Source organism: Macaca nemestrina, chromosome 18 (assembly GCF_043159975.1).
Source record: "Macaca nemestrina isolate mMacNem1 chromosome 18, mMacNem.hap1, whole genome shotgun sequence".
In the NCBI taxonomy this organism is placed as follows: Eukaryota; Metazoa; Chordata; class Mammalia; order Primates; family Cercopithecidae; genus Macaca; species Macaca nemestrina.
The window spans coordinates 4,769,574-4,792,745 of record NC_092142.1 but is presented as its reverse complement, the minus strand read 5'-3'; the positions used below and the strand labels follow the sequence as shown (position 1 = coordinate 4,792,745).

Genomic DNA, 23,172 nt, shown 5'->3' with positions numbered 1-23,172 from the left:
TTCAGCACCTTCCCTGAAGTCACATGGAGGGCGAGAGGCAGAGTCAGGGCTGCCCTCAGCCTCCTGCCTGCTCTGGGCATTGGGGATTCAGGGAGGAGTCAGTGGGACCCGCCTTGCCTTGAGGAGTCAGAGCTCCCGGGCCTTCAGACTCTATGTCTAGGATCTGTCCCCATGTCCCCCATCCTGGGCCCGGAGCTGCCTGGCATCTTGTCTTCTAGACCTTTCTAGGTTAGATAGCCCCTTCCCTGCAGGGCCCCCAGCAGAGGCATTGGTGTGAAGGGACCCAGCACCAGTCACTTCCACCCACCACTTCCTGCCTTCCAGGCTCCGCCCCCAGTGACAGGGTCCCCATCCCCTGCAAGCATCTCCTGCCCCGCCCCAGTGTGGCCTCTGGAGGAGTTAATGATGCCCAGACCTCACGGTGCCACTGGCCGAGGCTGACCCTGTAATTACCACAGTTAAGAATAGCCTCGAAGGACCAGTGAGGACTGGAATTTCTCAAATCACTCCCAGATGGGTGGCCAGGCCAGGGTTCTCTCCCCTCTGCCCCCGAGCCCTGGCCCCTGCTCTGCCTTCCTGGCACCCTTGGCAAGGGAGCCGGGACTCTCCAGCCCCCATGAAGCTGGTGGATGCCAAGGATGTGTGCCAGCCCCCCAGCTGTTCTGAGAGGTGGCGGGTCCCCTGTACCCCCAGGCATCCTGGAAACTGGAGCCCCCCACTGACTCTCTGGGGTGCCAGGACCTCTGAGCGAATCTGGGCTGAGCATGGAAAGTCTGGAGTGTCATCTATGGGCACAGGAGGTTGGCAACTGCATCCACTCCACCACCCTCGAGTTCTGTTTTACAGATTTTCCATCTTTTCTTGGGCAGAACAGTGTGTGCCCCTATGAGAGCTAGAGGAGGCCAGGGTTCATGCACACACCCCGTCTCCTCCTCATCCTCACCCAGGGGCCTCCACTGTGGTCCCACCTATGCCCTCCCTGTGACATTCGTGGAGTATCTGAGGGGAAGCCGGCCACAGTAGGAGGAGCGGGGGCTGGGAGCCAGGCCAGCCTCAAACACCAAGGTCCTGTCTGTGCTCAGGCAGCATCCACGGAGGGCTGCCCAGCACTTTGTGTGCCTGGCACCATGCTTGATGCCAGGTGGAGGTGGGAGGATAATGAGAGGGACCGGCAGCCTGCACTGAAGGAACATCTCATGCTTTGGTCTGGGAGGCACAAAGATACACCTGTCTTGGGTGCCATGCTTCTGGGTGTGAACTGAGCGGGGATGAGTGTGTGAACACCTTTGAGGGGGCTGGGCGAACTGTATCACCCCCTACCCCATAGATGTAGGGTCTGTTGCTTCTGTAGCTCACAGTGGCCCTAAGCCCTCCTGCATGGCCGGCAGCCCCATCCGTGGCTGGGGAGCAGGTACTGGGGTCCTGTCTCCACTTACTGTGAGCACGCTGTCTTCCCTCCCTGTGGCCGCTCCTTTTCAATATAAGAGGTCGCCGGGCATAAAACAAGAGCAGGTGTCGCCCACGTGGCCCAGAGCCTGCTGCGGTCAGCACCTGGTGATGGGGGCTCGCACACCCCCACATCTGCCCCTGGTCCCTGGCCTAGAGTCAGGGGACTTGTCCCGGGTCGAGGCTGCATCTCAGCTTGGCCACCCCCTGGCTGGGTTCTCCCCTTCCCTGAAGCCCTGATCTGATGGCACACTCCAGACACTGTTCCTGGGAAGGCTTCCTTTCTTTGGGCCCTGTCACCCCCCGACTGCCCCCCCACCACCGTCCCACTCGGCCAGGTTTGCTTTGCAGTGAGAACATTTCTTCAGCAGCCACCGTGTTCAGCGGCAGCCTCAGGCCCACAAAGGCCCCTTTGACAAGGCAGCCACGAGAAGGGGGAGGCAGGCCTGGCCGCAGCCACTCCCCTAATGGGACCCAGGCCTACAGGAAATCCACCTGGGCTGCCACTGCTGCCTCAGGAAGAAGGGGCCCCACCCAGGCCCACTGCCACCACCCACTGCCCGCCATGACCCATGGCCCGCCTCCTCCCTCCCTGTGCCAGAGCCCTCAGCAGCCGCTAATTGAATCCAGAGCCTCGCGTGGCTGGGCCTGACTCGGCGCTGACATCAACACCCGCGCCGCGGGGCCTGCTCCCTGGGTCTGGCTTGGCTGACTCTGTCCCACCAGGGGTGAGGCTGAGTGCTGGGGGCTGGGGCCATGACCTGTGGGACAGTGGCATGGGGTCTGCAGGAGGCTCACTCCAGCATGTTCTGGGTGCCCCTGCAGCAGCAGCCCAGTGGGCCCCCTCCCCTCCCCTCCTTCCCACTGAGGGTAACAGGAAAAGGTGCTGTGTGTCCATCACTGTCCCCAAGCTCCCTGCACCCAGTCCAGGCCACAGCTGCACTCAGCATCCCTGCCCCCACCTCAGCATGCAGCCTTCCTGGAAAATGCTTCCACTTCTAGGGTTTCCGGAAAGCCTGGGCACATCCCTAATGCAGGGGCTGAGGGGGCATCCCAAGGCCACCAATCCTGGCACCATCTGCAAGCCAGCCTGGGCCCTTTGTTCCTGTCTCCCAGCTTGTCCTGCCAGCTGGGGCTCAGCTCCTTTCTCCCCACCCATGGGGTCCCTGCCTTTGATGATTCACACTTCCTCTCCCAACAAAGCCCTCACTGCAACGGGAGCAGGAGGCAGGGAGCAGGATTTCCCTGCTGCACCCATGCTGGGCAGTGGGGTGGCATGGGGCTTGGGCCATGCAAACCTGGCTCTCCCGAGACACTGTAGGGAAGGTCCTGGAGCCTGTCTGGTCCCGGGACCATCCATGAGGCCTGGAATGAGAGAGCCCAGGGTCCTGTCCTTAGAGGAAGGCAGGCAGTGAACTGCCCATCAGACCAACCCAGGAGGGCCTCACCGGGCCCCACATCTGCCACAGGCCTCTCCCAGCCGCACGTGGGCCAGAGCTCCTGCTGGCAGAAGACGGGGCCTGGGGAAGGTGAGGCTTCCTGACCCGTCCTTGTCCGAGGCCAGAGGCAGCCCTGCCCCACCTGGGCCCAGCCTCACCTTATTCAAGCCTAGGGTGGATGGCACCCAGATCAGGACACCTGGGAGGGCTGCCCAAGCCCAGGGGATGCTGACTGAGGGCCCCAGCTCCCCATAGCAAGGGCTGCTCCTCGATCTCCCTCCATCCAGCCCTTCTACCCTGGGGCTGAGCCCAAGAAACACACTTCATTTCATCTTTTATTTTCTTACAAAAGGCCTTCATATCATCGTTTGTCTTACAAAAACCAAAGTCCTTGTCTCTGAGTTTGAAAAACATCTTCCCAGAATAAATGGGAAAGGATCTCTTATAAATATATGTATTTTTTTAAAAAAGCAGAACATGTTCCTAAAGCATCTTCCTTTCCAGTTTCTTTTGTTCCTTCGCTTCCTGGGGCCAAAGCTAGAGTCACACAGCCCCGTCGCCCACCTGCTCTCCCTCTGCTCTTTCTGGGAGCTTCCTTCACTGACCCCCAGGGTCTGCTTGGAGTGGGAGAGCCCAGCAGGGCCCAGGCATGCGTTACCAGCACATGGCAGGGCCGGTGTGCCGAGGGACTGCACGTTGCAGAGGGCAGGGCGGACGCCGTCCTCATAGGCACTCGGTTCTGGGGACATTAGGGCTCATCAGCTGGGCCACGGCATCTCACAGATGAGGAGACAAGGTCCAGAGGGGACAGGACCCAGCTGTGGTCACACAGCCCTGTCTGCACACGTCCCCGAGGTTGGGACTGAGAACTTACGTGGTGTGGCAGCAGGAGGGGGCTGGCCATCTCACTGGCTGAGAGCCTGGCCCCGGCTGCCCTGTCTCTCCCTGGCTTAGATGTAGGGCTTTGCGTGGAGGGGTGACTGGAGGCCAGGCCCTGGGAAGCCCATGAGTGGCACCTCACACTCAGACCCGCTGGGCAGGGCCTCTCCACCGCCCTCTGTTGCCTTTGGGCCTGGCTCCAAGGGGGCCTTCACCCCCTCCAGTTCCAGGGGCCCAGCCCCTGGCCCCACCTGCCCTTTGTCCTGAGCCACTGCTGCCACGGCCCGCCCCCGCCGCACACAGTAGGCTGTCCCCACCGCAGCCAGCGCGGCCAGGAACACTGCGGCCAGGGCGGGCGCAATGAGGAGTGGCAGGTTGCCCTCGCGGGCCTGGGTGACTGGGGCGTGGTTGGAGTGGACGGCTGGGGGTGTGCGGGCCTCCCCGCAGGCCTCGTCACCCTCCGGCACCCGCCCGGGCCCCAAAGGCATGACACAGATGGAGTAAGTGGCATTGGGCCGCAGCTGGGTGACCGTGTACTCAGTGAGCGAGGCGGGCAGCCGCAGCGTCACCAGACGCTTATCAGGGCCCGATAGGTTGCGGTAGGTGAGGCGGAGGCTCCTGAGCTGCACAGAGCTCCCCTGGAGGTAGCGCTGCAGCCCCACACGCAGGGAGGTGGGGCTCACCGGCTCGATGCCCAGGGTCAGGGGCCGTGGTGGCCTCGGCGTGGCTGGTGTAGGGCTGGGCTGTGTCCCCTGCCCCATCTGGCTCTCACAGTACAGGCCCGTGAAGCCCTCAGGGCACAAGCATGCCAGGTGGTGCCGTGCTTCCAGGTGGCATGTGCCCCCATTGAGGCAGGTGGACGGTGGGCAGTCCTGGGGCTGGGGGACAGGCCCTATAGTAGGTGGGGCAGTGGAGGGCAGGCTGGGGGCCTCAGTGGCCGGCTCTGTGGGGCTAAGCCAGGTAGGAGCCAAGCTAGAAGACAACAGTGTAGGCTCCCGCACCATGGGCCTCGTGGTGGGCACTGCGGCCGTGGTAGTGGTGGCTGGGCAGCCAAAGTCGGCGTAGTCAAGCTCCAGGAGCAGTCGGCCAGCATTCTTGGGCGGGAAGTGGCAGCGTGTCTCTTCAGGGCTGGCCAGTGTGACGTGGCTCTCGCGCACCCAGGGGCCAAACCAGCTCAGGGGGCACACACAGTTGAAGGGGTTGCGGGCAGCTGCCAGCAGCCGCAGGCGGGGGAAGAGGCCCAAGAGGTCGCTAGGCAGGGCCTGCAGGCTTAGGTTGCTCAGGTCCAGCTCCTGCAGGGCAGCCAGGCCGGCCAGGTCCTCGGGCCGCAGCTGGGCGATGCGGGTGTTGCCGGCTAGCCGCAGGCGCGTCAGGCCCCGGAGGCCTCGGATCACAGGTGGCACTCGCTCCAGCTGGTTGTCAGACACATCCAGGTCGTGGAGGTTGCGCAAGCGGCTGAAGAGCCCCTCGTCCAGCTGCTGCAGCCCCAGACCGGCCAGCCGCAGCGCCTCCACGTTGGCAGTGTCCAGGATGCCGGGCTCCAGGGCCAGGAGGCTGTTGTGGCTGAGGTCCAGCAGCAGCAGGCGGGGCAGGCGCAGCGGGGGCAGTGCCCTCAGCTCGTTGTCCTGCAGCTTGAGCTCCAGGAGGCGGTCGAGCGTGTCGAAGGCACCAGGTTGGATGTGGCGGATGCGGTTCTTGCCCAGGTAGAGGCGCTCGAGGCGCCGCAGGCCATGGAAAGTCTCATTGGTGATTTCATGCAGCCTGTTGGCTGTCAGGTCCAAGTTGCTGAGGTTGGCGAGTGGCTGGAAGACCCCGCTGGGCAGGCTGGCAATCTGGTTCTGTGACAGGTCCAGGAGCTGCAGGCTCGGCAGGCCGGCAAAGCTGCCTGTGTCGAGCGTGGTGATGCCGTTCTCAAAGATGTACAGCCCCACCGTGTTGGGTGGCACGTCTCGGGGCACCGTGGTCCCCTGGCGGGCAGTGCAGAAGACTGTCTGTGGCTGGCTGCACTGGCAGCCGGATGGGCAGCCCTGCACCCCGGGCCTCAGGGCCAGGAGCAGGAGCAGGGGCAGTAGCAGAGGGACCCTGGAGCACATCTTCTGTCCCTGGGAGCAGAGAGGAGGCAGAGACAGAAGACCGTGAGTGAGAGGCCTAGAGGGCAGCCACGCCAGGAAGGGCCAGAGGGAATTCACTGCTCCTGCCCCTAAATGCAAGAGAACCCAATAGTTATGAGTCAGGTCGTCAGTGCCCCTGAACCAGGTTCTGTCCCAGCCCCGTCAGTTCCTCACTGTGTGACCTTGTCGTTACATTCAGTGCACATAGAGGTCATCATGGGGCCTGACGTCCACTGAATGTGCAGTGACCATGCACCACTTCCTCCTGAACCTCAGACCCTCCTGCCTCTGCCTAGGTAGGTTCCCCCATCCCCTGCCTCAGAGGTGGACAGGGAAAGAGAGAATCGAGAATCATGGGACTTGGAGCGGCAGCTCCTCCCTACAGGGTCTGGAAGAGGGGGCAGGCAGGCAGCTGGGTGGGTGTGTAAGCAGAGAAGCTGGCTGCCCTGGTCCCCGGCTCCTGCTGCCACGCTCCGTGTCCCGCCCTCCTTGGAGGAGGGACTGTAGCGGGAAGACTTCACATGGAAACTATGGGATCCGTGTTTTTCCACTTGGGCAGTCAGACCTGCTTAGGCTGGGGGCTGTGGGCCGCCAGGAAGTGGCCGGCGGGAAGGTTCCTGGAGGAGGGGCAGAGGTCACAGGCATTGGTACGTGTCCCCTGTGAGGGAGGGAGGCGGGGAGCTGAGGCTGGTGACACAGCTGGAGCTGGGGGCCACAGGGCTCAGGTGGGGACACTGGCTACATGGCAGCCCCAGGGGCAGTGCCAGGCCTGGGAAAACTCTGCAGAGTCATTCATCTACTGTATCTATTTTTTTGAGATGGAGTTTCGCTCTGTCGCCCAGGCTGGAGTGCAGTGGCGTCATCTCAGCTCACTGCAACCTCCGCCTCCCAGGTTCAAGTAATTCTCATGCCTCAGCCTCCCATGTAGCTGGGACTACAGGTGCCAGCCACCAAGCTCGGCTAATTTTTGTATTTTTTTTAGTAGTGACGGAGTTTCGCCATGTTGGTCAGGCTGGTCTCAAACTCCCGACGTCAGGTATCTGCCCACCTCAGCCTCCAAAAGTGCTGAGATTACAGGCGTGAGCCACCGCCCCCAGCTTCATCTACTGTTTCTTGGGGTCTGCCCTGGGCTGGGCACCAAGAAAGATGAGCAGCAGCCATCCCCTCGGCAGTGGTGGTGCAACTCCTTCCCACATGCCAGCTAAGTGGGAAGGACTAAGGAACACTAAGTGTTTACCATCACCTCAGGTAGCCCCCCAGCAGCCACATCAGGGCAGACAGAAGAAAGCAGGGCTCATGGAGGTGCAGGGACTCGCTGCCATTGCAGTGCCAGCAAGTCCGAGCCAGAGCTCAGGTGTGCAACAGCCGCCTGTGACGGGTGCATGCCCTCCAGATGCCCTGGGGGCGGGGGCTCCCACCAGCCACTCCAGGCTCCAGATCTTAGCTGCACTGCCCAAGTCAGGCAGGTCTGTGGCTGGCCCCCATCACCTAGACTCCTGGGGAGACCACTGGGGCTGTCCCCAGGAGCAGCCCTCCCCACCTTGGCACCCCTAGAGTCCATGAGCCTCATACGGGGTGCCAGCCCATCCCCAGGAAGCATCCTGCCCAGTGGTGCCTACAGCTCACACAAGAGCCCTTTGTGCTGGAGCCTGGGCTTCCCCTTCCCCCACACGGACCGTGCAGGTAGTCCAGGGAACATGACCCCCACCCAGCCTGCACTCCACCCCACTGCCCCAGGCTGGGGGAACCCATCCATGGGGCTCCCTCTCCCCCAGGTACGTGGGTTTCTGGAATGTAAGGAGGAGGAGCAGGTGATCCCAGGACAGATTAGACAAATCACTGGTGAGGTGGCCACTGAGGTCTGTAGGTAGCTCGAGGTAAAGGAAGGAGCCCTTGTCCCAGGGTTTGGCCCACGCAGGCCCTGCCCACCTGTAGTATCGCACTGTCAGAGTGTCTCCCCTAGAAGCCACCGACCCTGAGCCCCTAGTCAGTTAGCGACAACAAGCGCCCTTCAGAGGCCAACAGGCTAAGCCTCCCCGACCTAGCGGTGTGCCCCTTGCTGTCGTGTGCCCCCTCACCTCCCTAAGGTGAGACCCGGCCTGCCTTTGCCATAGGTGTCTCCAGGCCCGCTTAGCTCACCTCTGCCGAGTGAACAGCCCAGGAGGGCCTGGCACTGAGCACTGGAAGAAGTTAGCACCCTGAACCCCGAGCATGTGTCCCTGGCCCGGCCAGTACCACCCCAGGGGGGCTCGTGTCTGATGACCTAAGGCCCTGGGGCCACACCCCCAGCCTTCTCCTCCCTTGTGGGACCCGCTCCACCCTCACTGACTCAGAGGACGGCGGGTGCGGCCTGGCCTCCAGATGTGGGCTGTGAGTGACCCCCACCCACCCCATGTCCATGTGGGGGGTGAGGCCACCTCTGCCTGAATTAGTCCTCCCAGCGGGGCCAGGCCAGGGTCACGAAGGGTGCAGCCAGGTTCCAGGGTGGGAAGAGACCCTCCACGTGGCCAGCCTGGCCACCACTGTGGCCTCAGCTCCCCTTGGGCCTCATTTAAGGTCACAGTCAAAAGCTCTCACTCCAGACAGGCAGCCCTGGGCTCAGAGGTGTCCATGCTGCGAGGCCACAGACAGTGACTTTGCTCTCACACCTCGGTTTCTTCATCTGAGTATCTGGGACACTTCAGGGCTGCAGTGGGGGCTGCATGTGGAGTCCTCAGCCCTGCGAGGCCAGGTGTGCAGGCCAGCTCTTAGGGGTACATACTGGGAGGTGCTCTTCTCCCTGCACTGTTGGGTCTTTAATCAGCAAGGTTGTGAAGGGGGAGGGGATGCTGTGGGTCCATCTGGCCACAGGGTGGCTTTCTGGCTGACAGGTTGTGAGCTGTGGAGTGTGCGTCCTTGTCAGCAGGACAGGGGTCTGGGTCAGGACTGTGGGCTGGGGTCCTGGGCTGACCACCCAGCAGGTAGCAGCCAGCCTGCTTCCCAGCCCCGTAAAACGTGCGGTGAGCTTTTGCCTGAGCCCCAATTATACCCCCACAGCAAAGGGAGGAGGGAGGAGGCAGCGCTGGAGCTTTGGAAAACCCCAGAGTTTGTAAGCTACAGGCTGGCAGCTCTGAGGGCGCCGCCAGGGGCTCCTGGCACTGAGGAACCCATCAGCCAGCCCCGAGAGGAACCCAGTGGGGGAAGGCTGACCGTGGAGGGGACGGTGGCGGGGTGGCAGGGGACAGAGGCCAGAGTTCCTTTCTCAACTGTGGGCCTCAGTTTCTCACCTCTGGAGTTGGTGCAAGCAGCCCTGCCCCCTCACCCTCTGGAGTTGTCATTTTCTGTTGTCCTGTTTGTTTTCAAATGCGGAAGTTCTTTTAACAAGTTCTGGGAGCTGTCCCGCCCGCCTGGGGTCTGGGCGTGTGCTTGGTGTGGGCCCTGGGCTGGGGGCTGTCTACAGGTCACACTGTGTTTGCCGCCGCCCACCCGCCCTCCCACCAGTGATCCCAGGACCTGAGCTTTGATATTTGATCCAGTAGTCAGGCAGGGAGGTGAGACCTTTTCCTCTGCCCAGGGCAGGTGGTGTTCCGGAGGCAGCCCTGGGATTCAGGGATGTTGGGGGGTGGGAAGATGACAGCGAGGGTCTGGGGTGTCCCTCCTCCACCCAAGTTCCTCAGCCTTGCTGAGTGCTGCTGCCGGCCTTGCCCCCTCCTTGGCACGGTAGCTGGCATAGGGCGATAGGGTCCACAGCCCAGCCACGGCCCCCACGTCAGCCCCCATCGTGCAGTGGGGACTGCTCGTGGCGCCTGTGTCTGGGGTGACTTGGTTTGTGCTCGGGGCACATGCTAAGTGGTCGGTAAACATTCACTGCAGAGGGCGTTACTCATAAACGCAGAACCCTGCCTGCCCCCCGGGCGCGGGTACTACTAAGGGAGAGGGTTTCAGGCCAGCTTTATACAGATCGGACGTCCCCACACCAAGGCTGCCCTTCACCCTGGGGCCTGGGGGCGGGGGTGGGGTATCTCCGGTTCTGGAAGGGGGCATGTGGTGGGTGATCTGTCCTTTGGCAGTCCCCTTCAGCACAGGACTTCAGGGAGGGGCCCTATGAGTAAGGAGGACAAGGCACTTGTATCTCATCTCCCAGGGGGACACCCACCCCCTGGGGTACACCACACACGCCCAGGGTCAGGCGGGGACGGGCGAGGGGATAGCATGGCTGGGGTGGGACCCAGGCATCTGGCAAGCACATCAGCCCCTGGTGAGCTCATCTTAGTGATCCTGGGGCAGGCGGTGTGCCTGCTGAGTAGGGGACAGGCTTGGACAGACAGACAGACAGTCTGAGGCCAGCACGCCCCTTGTGTGCCGGATGCTTCAGAGTGGGTGCAGGACAGGCGCTGCAGGTCTGACCCTGAGACTCCGGGCCCCCGCTCCCCATGCTGGCCCGCCGAGGCTCTGTGTGGCCGGCAAGGCCTGGCAGCAGCCCAGCCCCGGGAGTCTGCCAACCCCCCCAGGCAGGCGGGACTGTGCCGGCGGCCAGGACGGCTGGCTCCAGTTTCGCTGACGTGTCCGAGGAGGCTCAGGGCCCGGCTGGGTCCGCCCCGTCTCCCCTTCCTTGGGACACAGCAGTCCCAAGGGCAGGGCAAAGAGGTCAGGGGTCTTGGGCCCTCACAGAAAGGGCAGAGAGGGCTGGGCCTCGAGTTCCTCAGGGACTGTGGCAGGTAGGCCCTCCCTATAGGCACGGGGACCCCTGGCTGGTGATTGAGCGGGGGTCCACACTGGTGTCAGCCTCTTACTCCATCCACCACCCCAAGCTGGCGCTCTTCATTCCACAGATAATGCCACAGCCAGGAGCTCGGTCAGGCACTCAGCACGCTTTGTGACCTCACCCAAGCACGCTCCCCTCTCTGGGCTAACATCTCCCACCTGTGACGCCAGGGCTTTGCCCCGGGGCTGCACATCAGAATCAACCAGGAAGCTTTCAAAAAACCTCCATGCTGGGGCCCCACCCCCAGGCCAATTAAACAAGAATTTCTGCCGAGCATGGTGGCTCATGTCTGTAATGCCAGCACTTTGGGAGGCCGAGGTGGGAGGATCACGAGGTCAGCAGAGGGAGACCATCCTGGCTAACGTGGTGAAACCCTGTCTCTACTAAAAATACAAAAAAATTAGCCGGGTGTGGTGGCAGGCGCCTGTAGTCCCAGCTACTTGGGAGGCGGAGCTTGCAGTGAGCCAAGATTGCGCCACTGCACTCCCGCCTGGGGGACAGAGTGAGACTACGTCTCAAAAAAAAAAAAAAAAAAAAAAGAGGCCAGGCGCGGTGGCTCAAGCCTGTAATCCCAGCACTTTGGGAGGCCGAGACGGGTGGATCACGAGGTCAGGAGATCGAGACCATCCTGGCTAACACGGAGAAACCCCGTCTCTACTAAAAAAATACAAAAAACTAGCCGGGCGAGGTGGCGGGCGCCTGTAGTCCCAGCTACTCGGGAGGCTGAGGCAGGAGAATGGCGCAAACCCGGGAGGCGGAGCTTGCAGTGAGCTGAGATCCAGCCACTGCACTCCAGCCTGGGCGACAGAGCCAGACTCCGTCTCAAAAATAAAAAAATAAAAAATTAAAAAAAAAAAGAATTTTTAGGGGTGAGACCCAGGCAGAGCTGTATTTTGGAGAAGCTCCTTGAGCGAGTCCTCTGCACAGCCAGGGTTCAGAACACCAGGGCAGAGGATAGCAAAGGAGACTGTCAGGATGTCAGCTTGTCTTCCTGTGCAGGGAGGGGCTCTGGATCCCGGAGCAGGTGTGGACCAGCTGGCAGGGCTGGGAGAGGAGCAGGCACAGGGCCTTCCCTCCTCCCTCCACCCAGGAGGCTGGCCCGGCCCCAGGTGGGTGCCTTCAGTGGCACCGTGGGTGACTTGGCAGCTGCCAGACCTGTTAGCCCAGGGCAGGGAGACCAGTGACTAAGGCCAGGCCCCAGCTCAAGTGAGTCCCTGGGGCAGTGGGACGTGCCATCTCAGTCACAAGAGGTGCAACCTGTCAGGGAGGACACCTGTGGCCCTGAGAGCTGTGTGGTGTCTGCAGCCCAACTAGAAATGGGCCAGTCCAGATGCCACTGTCGGCACGCGGCAGGTGTGATGCCACCAGGGCTGGGCCTCAACACGGGGCCTCCTCACTGCCCGGTCCCCACCCAGGGGCAAGCACCCATCTAGTAAGGCCCTAACCTGCAATTCACCCTGAACTTGCCAGAAGAACACCTTAGTTACCAAGGAAGGCCGCCAGCCCTAAGCTTCCTGGGCCTGGGGATCTGAGAAGGAAGTGGCCCTGGAAGGGGGTCTTGCCTTTCTCAAGTTCCCCATGCTGAACCCCCCCAGTCACCCAGGGTTCTTGGCCAACCCGTGGCAGAAATGGCGCCCCTGGGGTCTGTGAGCTGATCAGTCAGCAGGCGGGATGGACTAAGAGAGGCAGAACAGGACCTGGCCACTGAACCACAACCCAGCCCCCGCATTGCTCTCAATGCCCAGCCGGGCTCGGGGCCCAGGGCCAGCAGGGGCCCCAGCGGCCGCCCCAGCCCCTTCCCGGTGCAGGCTGGCTCCCTCCTCCCTCCTTAATTAAATCTCTCAGGCAGCCCCTGAGGAATGTCAGAGCCTTATTGCATTCCCCACGAGGAGTCTGGTGGGGGCCGTCCCCAACCTTGGAGAATAATTGGCCCCTGGCCCGCCCCCAACCCCCCCCAAAAACCGAGGTGGCCCGAGGGAGCCTCCTCCAGCCTCCTCACACCCAGGGAGGCTGGAATGAGGAAAAGCGGGGGAGGCCGGCGGCCCAGCGCGGAGGGAAAGCGATCCGGCTGACTCTGGAATGTGGAAACCGATAAAAGGAAGGAGGCTGAGGCCCTGCCTCTCCTGGTGCAAGCAGGCTCCCCCAAACACCCCCGCCCACCCCCAAATACACAGCCCTGCTGCAGTCACGCGCACGCAGACACGCCCACACTAGACACACACCCACTGGGCAGTGCTCCTGCAGACACACACACACACACACACACGTGCACCCTCCCCCTGCTCCAAGAACTCACGCAAATTCCACAGCAGTGAGGGGAGCTGGTTTTCTTGGCAGCACAGAGCCTTGGGCTCCCCAGCTCAGGGAGGGGACTCTAAGGGCAGCTGATGGGGGGTCCAGGAGAGGTCACTAACAGAGTTAGGTGGCCTTGCTGCCCTCCCGTGAGCTCAGGGCTATCCAGTGGTCAGGGATGGCTCTGTGGGCAGCCTCCCCTCTGCACACCTCTGTTCCACTGGCAGGACTGGCTGTCTGGGCTGCTGAGGTGGGAGCTCCCTCTGGGGCTCAGCAGGGCCCTGCTTTCTTGTTCCCAGAGGCTGCCCAGTGTAGTGTTAGGATCCACTTATAAGTCCAGGCAAGGACTTAATTCTCTTTACTTGGGACTTATCCCAGCTCCCCCGGGGCTGTCGGTGGGGGTGACAGTAATGGGAGCTAGGAGCCACGGACCCATCTCCTGCCTAGGGCATCTCCCTTGCCATCTCCCTGGCCCCTGGGCTGCCTGCCAGAGGGGCCTTCCTTGGTTAAGCACAGGTCTGGGCAGTGTCTGAGAGGCTCCTTATGCTGAATCCCCTTCTCCCATTCCCAGAATATGGAGAGAGGTGCCATGGATGGCAAATGCCCTGGGACCCCAGCCCGCAGCCCCACCTCCATCTCCATCTGACCCTCCGGACCCACAGGTATCAGGACAGCTGTTCCAATGCGCAGGAGATGGGGGTGGGACAGGCAGTGCCCGGCCCCCAGGCTGGCATGCGTGTGCGCATCCTCCCTCCCCAGGCCCAGGGGAGGCTAGATAATGGTCTGGAGGGGATCCAGCTGGGCTGCTCATCACCAGAGCCTCTTCCTGCCTCTGACACTCTGTTTACAGAAGCTCCAGGCCAACTCCCCTGGGAGAAGAGAGTAAACTCAGGGGACTGCTCCCCATCCCCCACCTGCCTGCCCCAGCTCTGTTGGGTTTTTGTCAATAGCTAGGCCCATCCTGGACTTTGCTGCCCACTGGACTGGCCCTAATGGACCCTGCTTGGAAGGTCCCAGCCCGGTCACCCCTCTATGCCCTCAACACCCAAAGTACAGTCTAGTGTGAAGGGACCTTGGAGATTTTATCCAGTCCCCAGCCCTGGAAGCTCTCAGCCCAAGGAAGGGGGCTCTAGGTCCCGCTGCCTCTCTTCAGAGCCTCACCTGTCCTTGGTGCAAAAGGCAGGCAGGGGGACACCTAGACCCCCAGGACCTCTTCCTTCCACCCTGCACACTCCACCCCTGGGCCACAGCAGGAGAGGCGGTCAGTGACCCTGGTGTGGCAATCGTTAACGAACGGGGGAGAGGCAGAATGGTTGGCACCAATCGGCTGGCCTGCCAGTGTCCACAGGGGACCTCGGCAGTCCTCAGGCCCCAGCACTGCCAGCCCAGGGACACAAAGGACTAGGCTGGCTCCAGGCCACTGGGTTTGCAGCCCAGGCAAAGCCCCTTCCCTGGCAGAGGCAGAGACCCGGCACCCTGAGACCCGGAGCACTAAGGGCCCTGGCCAGTACAGGTCCATCCCCCACCTGGAGGGATGGGCATCAGACGCCCACCAGCCACCCCCCGCCCCTCCCTAGGGCTGCATATCTGTAGCCCCCAGCTGTGCTTTGAGTGACAAGGATCCAGAGGACCCCAGGCAGCCCTTCTGCACAGCAGCACCTACTGCCGGACCCCAGGAGGGAAAAGTAACCCAAGCCTACGCCTTGGCTATCCCCCCTCAAAGGGGTCTGAATCATAAAACTGGTCATGCCGGAGGGCCCAGCCGTGGGAGAAGGAAGCATGGGAGGGGGTGTTTATTTTGTCTGCTTGCAGCCTCCCGGGCTCACCGCACACTCAGGCGCGCACCCTGGCCGGCCGCGGGGCTGTCGGTGCCCCAGGACGGCGGGGAAAGGAGCGCACAGGGCCTGCCCGCCGGGCGGCCCGGGTGACCGTGCGGGGTTGAGACCGCGGTCCCGAGAGTGCGTGTGTGCGCGCGGCGGCGGTCCTAGCGCGTGAACCGCGCGTGTGCACAGCCTGGCCCTGGCGCCCCCGTCCCCGCCCGCAGCCCCCCAGCCCGGCAGAAACTCACCGGGAGGCGGCGGCGGCGCAGGGAGCCGGGCGGGGCAGGCCGCGGCCTCAGTCTTTCCCGGCTGGTCGGGCCCGACGGGGTCCTGGGTCCCGAGGCAACCGCGTTCGAGTCCGCCTCCACCCGCCCCGGGCTCGGGCTCCGGAGTCGGCTCGGGGGAGGCCAGTCGCGCCTTAAGAGCCCGGGGGAGCGGGCCCGCCGCGGCAGGGGGCGGGGCCTCTCCCCATTGGCCGGGGCGGAGCCGCATGGAGACACGCCCCTTCCCCACCGAGGGGCTCGTGGGCCGGCTTGGCCTGGCCCTCACTCTGCGGTCTCCGGACCTGGGCCGGGAGACCTTGTCTGTCGTGGGTTTGCCGGATGACACTGGGCAGGTTCCTGCTTTTTGTGTAAAAAGCGAGAGACTGTTTAGGAATCCTAAGAGTCACAGGCCAGATGCCTATGAGGCGCCAGGCAGGTGACAACTACCAGAAGTCCACGCCAGGGCCTCTGCGGCCCTGGAAAGACTGGATGGTGGGAGTGGGTCTGGTAAGGACTGAATCCTCATGACCAGCCCGGGCCAGCTAGAGCTTTGGATTTTTGAAGAGAAACTGGAAATCCAGATTTTTAGGTGAAATCTCTCAATGTGTTGTTGTTGGTAGCTAATCCAATTTCAAAAAACTCCTGGCAGCCCACACAAAGCCCTTTTAAGAGCCTCCTAAGTACAAACTCCAATGCCAAATCTGAGCTCAGGGTCCTCTTAGCCACGGCAGCCTTCAGAGTTGTGAGCAGCCCTGGACTCCCTTCCCCACCATATTATGAGAGGAAGGGACTGTGTCAGGGAGGGCAGTGGTGGTCTGCCCACGGCCCCACAGTTACTGGCAGCTTCAAGCCTGAGATGTGAAGGCATAGAGGTGGTCACCGTCGGTGGGTGGGACCTGGGCTGCAGTTGACAGTGGCCCTTGATGGGGCAGGAGGGGCGGGTGCTAGGGGCTGGACTAGTCCAGAAAAATCCCCTGCCTTGGAGGATTCCAGGAAAACACTCTGCCCTCCTCCCCCTCCGCGTTTGTGGTCAGTCATGCTTCAGAGCCTTTGGGGGCCCAGCTCAGCTCCTGACTTCCGGAGAGCCTTGGGACACCCACACCGCCTCCAGCCCGGCCTGTGGCCAAGGCCCTTGGCTGGGCTAGCTCTAGTCTTAGGGGGGCCTGAAGGCTTATCCCTGGGAGGCTGGGCCACAGCAGCTGGAGGGTTTCGTAGTCTCTGGAGGACTCAGTTATCTCCAGAAGGCAGGATGGCCTCTGTGTCTAGCCATCAAGGGCTAAGTAGGGCCTGGCCGGGACAGTCACCTTCTGGACCTCCCCTCCACAGGGTGCTCTCTCCACAGGGTGCCTTTCCAGGGCTGGCGGGGCTCCACACCCCATACGTTTCTCAGTCTACATGGATTAGGGCATGGCCTGCGGATCTCTGTTCCTGGGTTGGGGCTGGCCCTTGGGTGCGTTTAGTGCTGCCTTTATGGGAGTTTTTACAACTTTGAAGGCACTGCTAACATTGAAAAATCAGGTGGTTTCATATTAAAATGGGGCTTCCCAGCTTGCATTGAACAGGAACTCTCAGCGGTGGCTGAGTGGCAGTTGCTCCCTCTGCCAAAACATAGGCTCATGGGTCACCCCAGTCCCCACCACTCCTTGCTGCCTCCTGCCAAGCTGTCCACTCACTTGAGTTTCCTGCCCAGCCCCAGAACCATCTCAGCTTCCAATCAGTGCTGTGCAGCCTCTTGTCGAACTGTTTCCCTGCTTCTTCCCTTGGCCCTGTGTCCTCTGAAGCCCTCAGAAGCATCCACAGATGCCCAGGGTCAGGGGTGAAGAGGGCTCCAAGAGCCTCCAACCTGACTTTCCTCAAGGAACGGGACCTCCTGATGGCCTTGAAGCTTCTCGCCTCTGTGGCCGGTTCTTGCAGATGGAGAGACCCTATCTGCCTAGTGTTCACCCCCTGCCCCAATCCTGTGCCCTGGTCTTACACAGGTCCCCACTTACCCAGAGGCTCAAGGGAAGCTTTTAGGAGTCCCCTCTCAGTTTATCCAACATTGCCTTGTATGGCTTCAAGGTGCCACCGCCTTTAGAACCTGGTTACCAGCAGCCTGCACACAGCGGGGGAGCTAGGGAGTGTGGGGATGGGAGTGGGGGTGGGGTCGAAGGATCCTAACTCTCCCACCTGGGTGGTAGGGACAGATCCAGGGGACCCAGCCTGCTTTGAACTGGCACAATGGCAGAATGTTTCGGTTGGTGGGAAGGGGCCTGAGGGGGAGGGATGGGCTGGAGGGGAGGACAGAGGAGGAGCCTTGCAGCTGCTCTTTGTAGCAAGCACACCCTGGTGCTTCCCCTCTGTGCTAATCACAGGAGTCCTGGGAGAGCTGGTGGGGCTTATCTGGAGGCTGAAGCTGCTTGTTCCTCCCAGTTGGTACTGAGGTTGTCTTCTAGCTTCTGGGACTTGGCTGAGGGACAGTGGCAGATCTGGGCTTTAGACCTTCTATAACTTGATGCCTGGGACAGAACCCAGGACCTGGGTCAGAGTCAGAGCCCTTCCCAGTGGCAGGCCCGGATTCCAGCAGGAGAGGTGCCGACAATACCTCTTACCACCTCTGGCCCTCTGCCTAGCTGGCAGGGCTCACGTACCATGTTCCGGACCTAGACCCCACTTAGCTCTCTTTACACGGCCTGGGGTCAGGCCCATGCCAACACTTGGACAACCTTTGGGGCTGGGTGCCGTGACCCCATTTCTTGGCCCGTGCTATGGCAGACAGGATGCCCCTGCCTGGCAGAGTTGTCCAGATGGCTCTGCCTGAGGCAAGGAAGACTGGCCTGACCTGTCAGAGGAGCCAGCCCTGCCCTCCCTGACTTCCTGCCCCCTCAGTCCCAGCTCCTGAGTCAGTGACTGGCTGGCTGGGACGATGGAACGGGGGTGAGGGAGGCTGAGCACTAGGCTTCCTCAGGCGGTTGGCTCAGCGCACAGGTGAGCCTCTGATGCCATGAGGTGGTCCCTGGCCTGTTTCCGCCTTCTCATAAGGGCAGCAGAGGGGCCACAGGAGACCTGCCCAGCCTACTTGCCCTCAGCTTCTGTGCTGGGACTTGTTTCCACTCTTCCCAGCCTGTGCCCCCAGCAGCCAATGTGATCCCTGCTCAGTGCCAGTTTGGTCCTATCCTCTTTCTATTTTTATTTTTTGAGACAAGGTTTTCCTGTGTTGCCCAAGCTGGAGCAGGGTGATGCGATTTTTTTTTTTTTTTTTTTTTTTTTGAGATGCAATCTCACTCTGCGGCCGAGGCTGGAGTGCAGTGGTGCAGTCTCCGCTCACTGCAACCTCTGCCTCCTGGGTTCAAGTGATTCTCCTGCCCCAGCCTCCTGAGTAGCTAGGATTACAGGTGCATGCCACCATACTCAGCTCATTTTTGCATTTTTAGTAGAGATGAGTTTTCACCGTGTTGGCTAGGCTGGTCTCAAACTCCTGACCTAAAGTGATCCACCCGCCTCGGCCTCCCAAAGTGCTGGGATTACAGGTGTAAGCCACCATGCCCAGCCAGTAATGTGATCTTGACTCACTGCAGCCTCAAACTCCTGGGCTCAAGTGACCCTCCTGCCTCAGCCTCCCTAGCAGCTGGGACCACAGGTGTGCACTACCACACCAGGCTAACATTTAATTTTGTTTTTTGAGATGGAGTCTCACTCTGTCACTCAGGCTAGAATGCATTGGTGCCATCTCGGCTCACTGAAAACTCCACCTCCCAGGTTCAAGCGGTTCTCCTGCCTGAGCCTCCCAAGTAGCTGGGATTACAGATGCACACTACCACACCTGGCCAACTTTTGTATTTTTAGTAGAGCCAAGGTTTCATCATGTGGCCCGGCTGGTCTCAAACTCCTGACCTCCAGTGACCCACCTGCCTCGGCCTCCCAAAGTGCTGGGATTATAGATGTGAGCCAGCATACTTGGCTAATTTTTTAATTTTTTAATTTTTTGAAGAGCCACGGTCTAATGATGGTGCCCAGGCTGGTCACAGTATTGACCTACTAGGCTCAAGTAATCCTCCCACCTCAGCCTCCCAAAGTGCTGGAATCACAGACATGAGCCACTGTGCCCGGCCTAGCCTCTTTTGCTTGAAATGCACTGTTACCTTTTCATTGCTCGTCCACTGGAGGCAGAACTCCCCCTCCCCACATGCACCAGGCCCCTTCCCGTCTAGCCTCCACCTGCCCATCCTGAGCCTCAGCCCCCACCCACACTCTCCAGGCTGCCAGGCACATTGTCCATCTTGTTCCTTAAACAGGCCATGAACCCAATGCCACAGGACCTTTGCACAGGCTGTGTTCTCTCTGAAACTCTCTTCCTGTGAGGTGTTTGATTTCTGCATGATCTTGGGATCGCAGGGAACACCCTCTCCCCTGCTGCTGAGGCCCAGTCCCCCTGTTCTGTCACTGTGTGTCCTCGGTGAACCTTCCCTTCACGTGTTTGTCTATGGGATTGTGTCTGTCTGCCTCTTGTGCTAGGCTGTGAGCACCTTGAGGACAGAGGCAGGGTCTGTTACACTCATCTCTGGGCATACCTACATGCAGGTCGAGCCGAGGACCAGGCACAGACTGGCTCATCAAAGGAGTGAATGACTGTGAACGAATGAATGAGTGAAAGCCCTGTCAAAGCTGCTGGAGGGACTTGCTTCTGCCCCAATGGAGCCAGTGTCAGTCTGGAGGGCACTCCAGGCCATGCACCACCTTGGTCCCCTGCCCTTCGCCACCACAAGCAGTGATCAGGCCGGGTTGCAAAGGGCATTGCTGAGCCCGGCTCACCCTGCTGGGCCCTCAGTAATTAGGGGCCTGTGTTACTCACAGGTGACCAGCCGAAGGCACTCCAGGAAGTCATGGAGACACCCAGGGCCCCACCCAGCTTCCCAGCCACTCTGTGGCTCCTGGAAGGTGGGGGAGGGGAGGTGGGCAGCGCTGCTTAGTGGTCGGCTGGCAGGAGGGGATGGGTGGACAGTGGAGGGGGCTGGGCCCTTTGTCACCGGAGTGAGGGATAGAGGCAGCTGCCACAGCTGGGTGACCTCTGACCCTGGAAACACAGTGGGGACAGGGTTCTGTTTGAGGGTGTCAGTGTCTGGGTTGGGGGGTCCAGACCTGCAGGTCCCAGAAACAAGAAACCAAGACCAAGTGCAGTGGTTCATGCCTATAATCCTGGCACTTTGGGAGGATCACTTGAGGCCAGGAGTTTGAGACCAGCCTCGGGAACATAGTGAGACCTTGTTTCTACAAAAATAGAGGTAAAAATAGCCAGGCATGGTGGTGCACACCCATAGTCCCAGCCACTCTGGAGGCTGAGTGGGAGCATTGCTTGAGCCCAGGAGGTTGAGACTGCAGTGAGCAATGATTGTGCCACTGCACTCCAGCCTGGGTAACAGAGGGAGACCCTGTTTCTAAAAAAAAAAAAAAAAAAAAAAAAAAAAAAAAAAAAAAAAGCCAAGATCAGGAGCAAGAAACACAGGAAGGCATCTGTCAGAGTCCTTCCAGGCCCCCGCTCCCCTCAGAAGGCCCTGGAGTGGGAAGCAGCTCTCACAGGGCTGAGGGGCTGTGCAGGGGTCTCTGAAGGGCCCCGGGAGGGAGGCATAAAGCCCCGGCCAGTGCCAGACAGTTGGCCAAGGCTGAGCTGGACATAGAGTGGCAGGGGCTCTGGGGGCTTCCAGCCTGCCCACTCTATTCCCAGCCTCCACCCCGTCCTGCTCCCGCCTCGAGGCCAGAGAAGGCCTGGAAGCATCCTGCTGGCGGGATCAGCCGGGGTGGCAGGCCTGGGGTGGGCAGAGAAGCCTAGCGGCCGAAGGAGCCCCTTCTCCCGGGCACCTGGCTCAGATTTGGACACAGGAACTTTAACTCAGCGTGGAGGGGTCTCTGAGCTTCCAAGATATCATTGAGGCCCAGGAAACGTGGGGTAACTGAGTAGAGGGCCCCAAACCTTAGTGCAGATTCGGAACTGCAGGGCTGTCTGCACTGCTCCTGGATGCTGCCCGTCCACAGGCAGTGCCGAGTGGGGACGGGGGTCTCCTTGCCTCTGGCATCACCTCTCCACCTTCCCTGGCAATACTGGCCTGATGTCTGGGCTGTCGGAGGTGGGAGGGGGACAGAATGCGTGTGGGGTCTTCTTGGAGGAAGAGCTGGGGCTGAGATCGGGCCCAAGTTCCCCTGTGCCCACTCCAGTCCTGGAGTGACGCAGGTGTGCAGGTGGAGGGCCAGGGGAGGAGCAGCTGGGGTGTGGGCGTGTGTTGGGCATGTGGGAAGCTCAGGGAGAGGAGGGGGTTCCTGGGGACCAGGCTGAACATGGCTGGATGGCCAAGTGGCTCCCAGTCACTGTGGTGCCTGTCCTGGGCTCCTACATGGGGTCATGAAGCTGGCAGCCCTCCCACTGCCCCGATCCGCCATCCTGCCTTCTCTTCCCCAGGTGTCTCATGCCTCTGCTGGACCCTGACTCTGGGCTCCTGGTCCTGGCAGGAAAGGTGAGTGAGAAGCTGGGGCTCCCACCTACATCCACACCCTGGAGTCCAGCCCCTGGCCTTTCCCGAGAAAGAGGAGGAACTAGAACAGGGCCTCTGTGTCTTCCCCTGTGCAGCCGAGGTGACTGTAGCTCTCCTAGAACACTGGCCTTCCTGAGAACAAGGCCGAGAATAGAGCGGTGTCAGCACACAGTCAGCACTCCATAAATACTGACGTACACCCCCGGTGCTCACTCCGTGTGCAACAAGGCTGGGCAAGTGAGGTAGAGTCAGCCTAGGGCTCAGCTCAGCGCCCAGCATGTGGGGAGCCCCATCTCCAGCCACCGTGATTCTGTGGCTCAGGTCCTTGGGGACCTGTGGAGGAGCTGGTGCCAGCGCTGGGCCCTCCCCAGGGGTAGAGTCAGCAAACGGGGCTCAGTTCAGACTCATTTCAGGGCGAGAGGCAGCTGTACTGTTACGAGGTGGTCCCGCAGCAGCCGGCGCTGAGCCCAGGTAAGCCTTGCTTCCTCGATCCCTCTCCCCTACCCTCCACTCCCCCATCCATCCTGCCTGTTCCCTGTGGTGTCCTCAACAGTGACCCAGTGTGTCCTGGAGAGCGTGCTGCGGGGGCCGCCCTTGTGCCCCGGCAGGCGCTAGCTGTCATGAGCTGTGAGGTACTCCGTGTCCTGCAGCTGAGTGACACAGCCATCGTGCCCATCGGCTACCACGTGCCCCGCAAGGTGAGAGGGACCTGGGCGAGGGGCTGCGGGGGCTGGGGAGTCGGGGGGCCTGGGCCTCACCGGCTGCCTGCTTGTCTGCGGCCAGTCTGTGGAGTTCCACGAGGACCTGTTCCCGGACACTGCCGGCTGTGTGCCTGCCACCGACCCCCACAGCTGGTGGGCTGGGGACAACCAGCAGGTAGGACCAGGGCCTGGCTCACCTCTCCTGGCCTCCCCAAGCTCCAGGAAGCCCCCTGTGTGGCTGTGTGCCAACTCAGTCTGGCCTGCTGGGTGCCCCCCATCCCTACCTAGTCGACCCTCCCATGGGGGCCCTCCTGACCGGGCAGCCCATGCCCCTATCACCCTACTGCTGGCCTCCATGCAGGTGCAGAAGGTCAGCCTCAACCCTGCCTGCCGGCCCCCACCCAGCTTCACTTCCCGTCTGGTGCCCTCTATGGAGCCCCTCCCTGACACAGCCCAGCCTGCAGTGATGGAGACACCCGTGGGTGATGTAGACGCAAGTGTAAGTACCAGGGTCACCCCATCCTCCCTCAGCGACACCGCAGTGGCTGCCCTGAGTGTTCACTGGCCCAACGGCCTTTTTCTTTTTGAGACAGAGTCTCACTCTGTCACCCAAGCTAGAGTGCAATGGCGCGATCTCGGCTCACTGCAACCTCCGCCTCCCAGGTTCAAGTGATTCTCCTGCCTTAGCCTCCCGAGTAGCTGGGATTACAGGCATGCGTCACCACGCCTGGCTAATTTTGTATTTTTAGTAGAGACTGAGTTTCTCCATGTTGGTCAGGCTGGTCTTGAACTCCTGACCTCAGGTGATCCACCCGCCTTGGCCTCCCAAAGTGCCGGGATTACAAGCGTGAGCCACTGCACCTGGCCTAAGTTTTGTTTTTGTTTTTGTTTTTTTGAGATGAGTCTCACCCTGTCATCTAGGCTGGAGTGCAATGGTGTGACATCGGCTCACTGCAACCTCCTCCTCCCAGGTA

The 23,172-nt window shown here is 61.2% G+C and overlaps 2 protein-coding genes across 3 annotated transcripts in view; one reads left to right on the top strand and one right to left on the bottom strand.

The window, feature by feature from the left end:
* Positions 1-23,172, top strand: part of LOC105467844 (coronin 7) — a 79,610-nt gene that overhangs the window by 33,021 nt on the left and 23,417 nt on the right. The window contains 6 exon segments of the mRNA XM_071083684.1: positions 21,425-21,479; positions 21,911-21,968; positions 22,051-22,083; positions 22,086-22,195; positions 22,281-22,373; positions 22,560-22,868. Coding sequence (XP_070939785.1) covers positions 21,425-21,479; positions 21,911-21,968; positions 22,051-22,083; positions 22,086-22,195; positions 22,281-22,373; positions 22,560-22,868 — 658 coding nt within the window.
* Positions 1,768-15,141, bottom strand: LOC105467843 (vasorin). Of its 2 annotated transcripts, none has more exons than XM_011717599.3 (2): positions 14,980-15,141; positions 1,768-5,964 (listed from the first exon to the last, which is right to left on the bottom strand). In XM_011717599.3, exon 2 carries the CDS (start codon positions 5,855-5,857, stop codon positions 3,836-3,838), a length of 2,022 nt encoding a protein of 673 aa, XP_011715901.1. In that variant the 5' UTR covers positions 5,858-5,964; positions 14,980-15,141; the 3' UTR covers positions 1,768-3,835. The 2 variants fall into 2 exon arrangements, with proteins under 2 accessions (XP_011715901.1, XP_011715902.1); XM_011717600.2 differs by having other exon boundaries at positions 1,768-5,866; positions 14,980-15,125.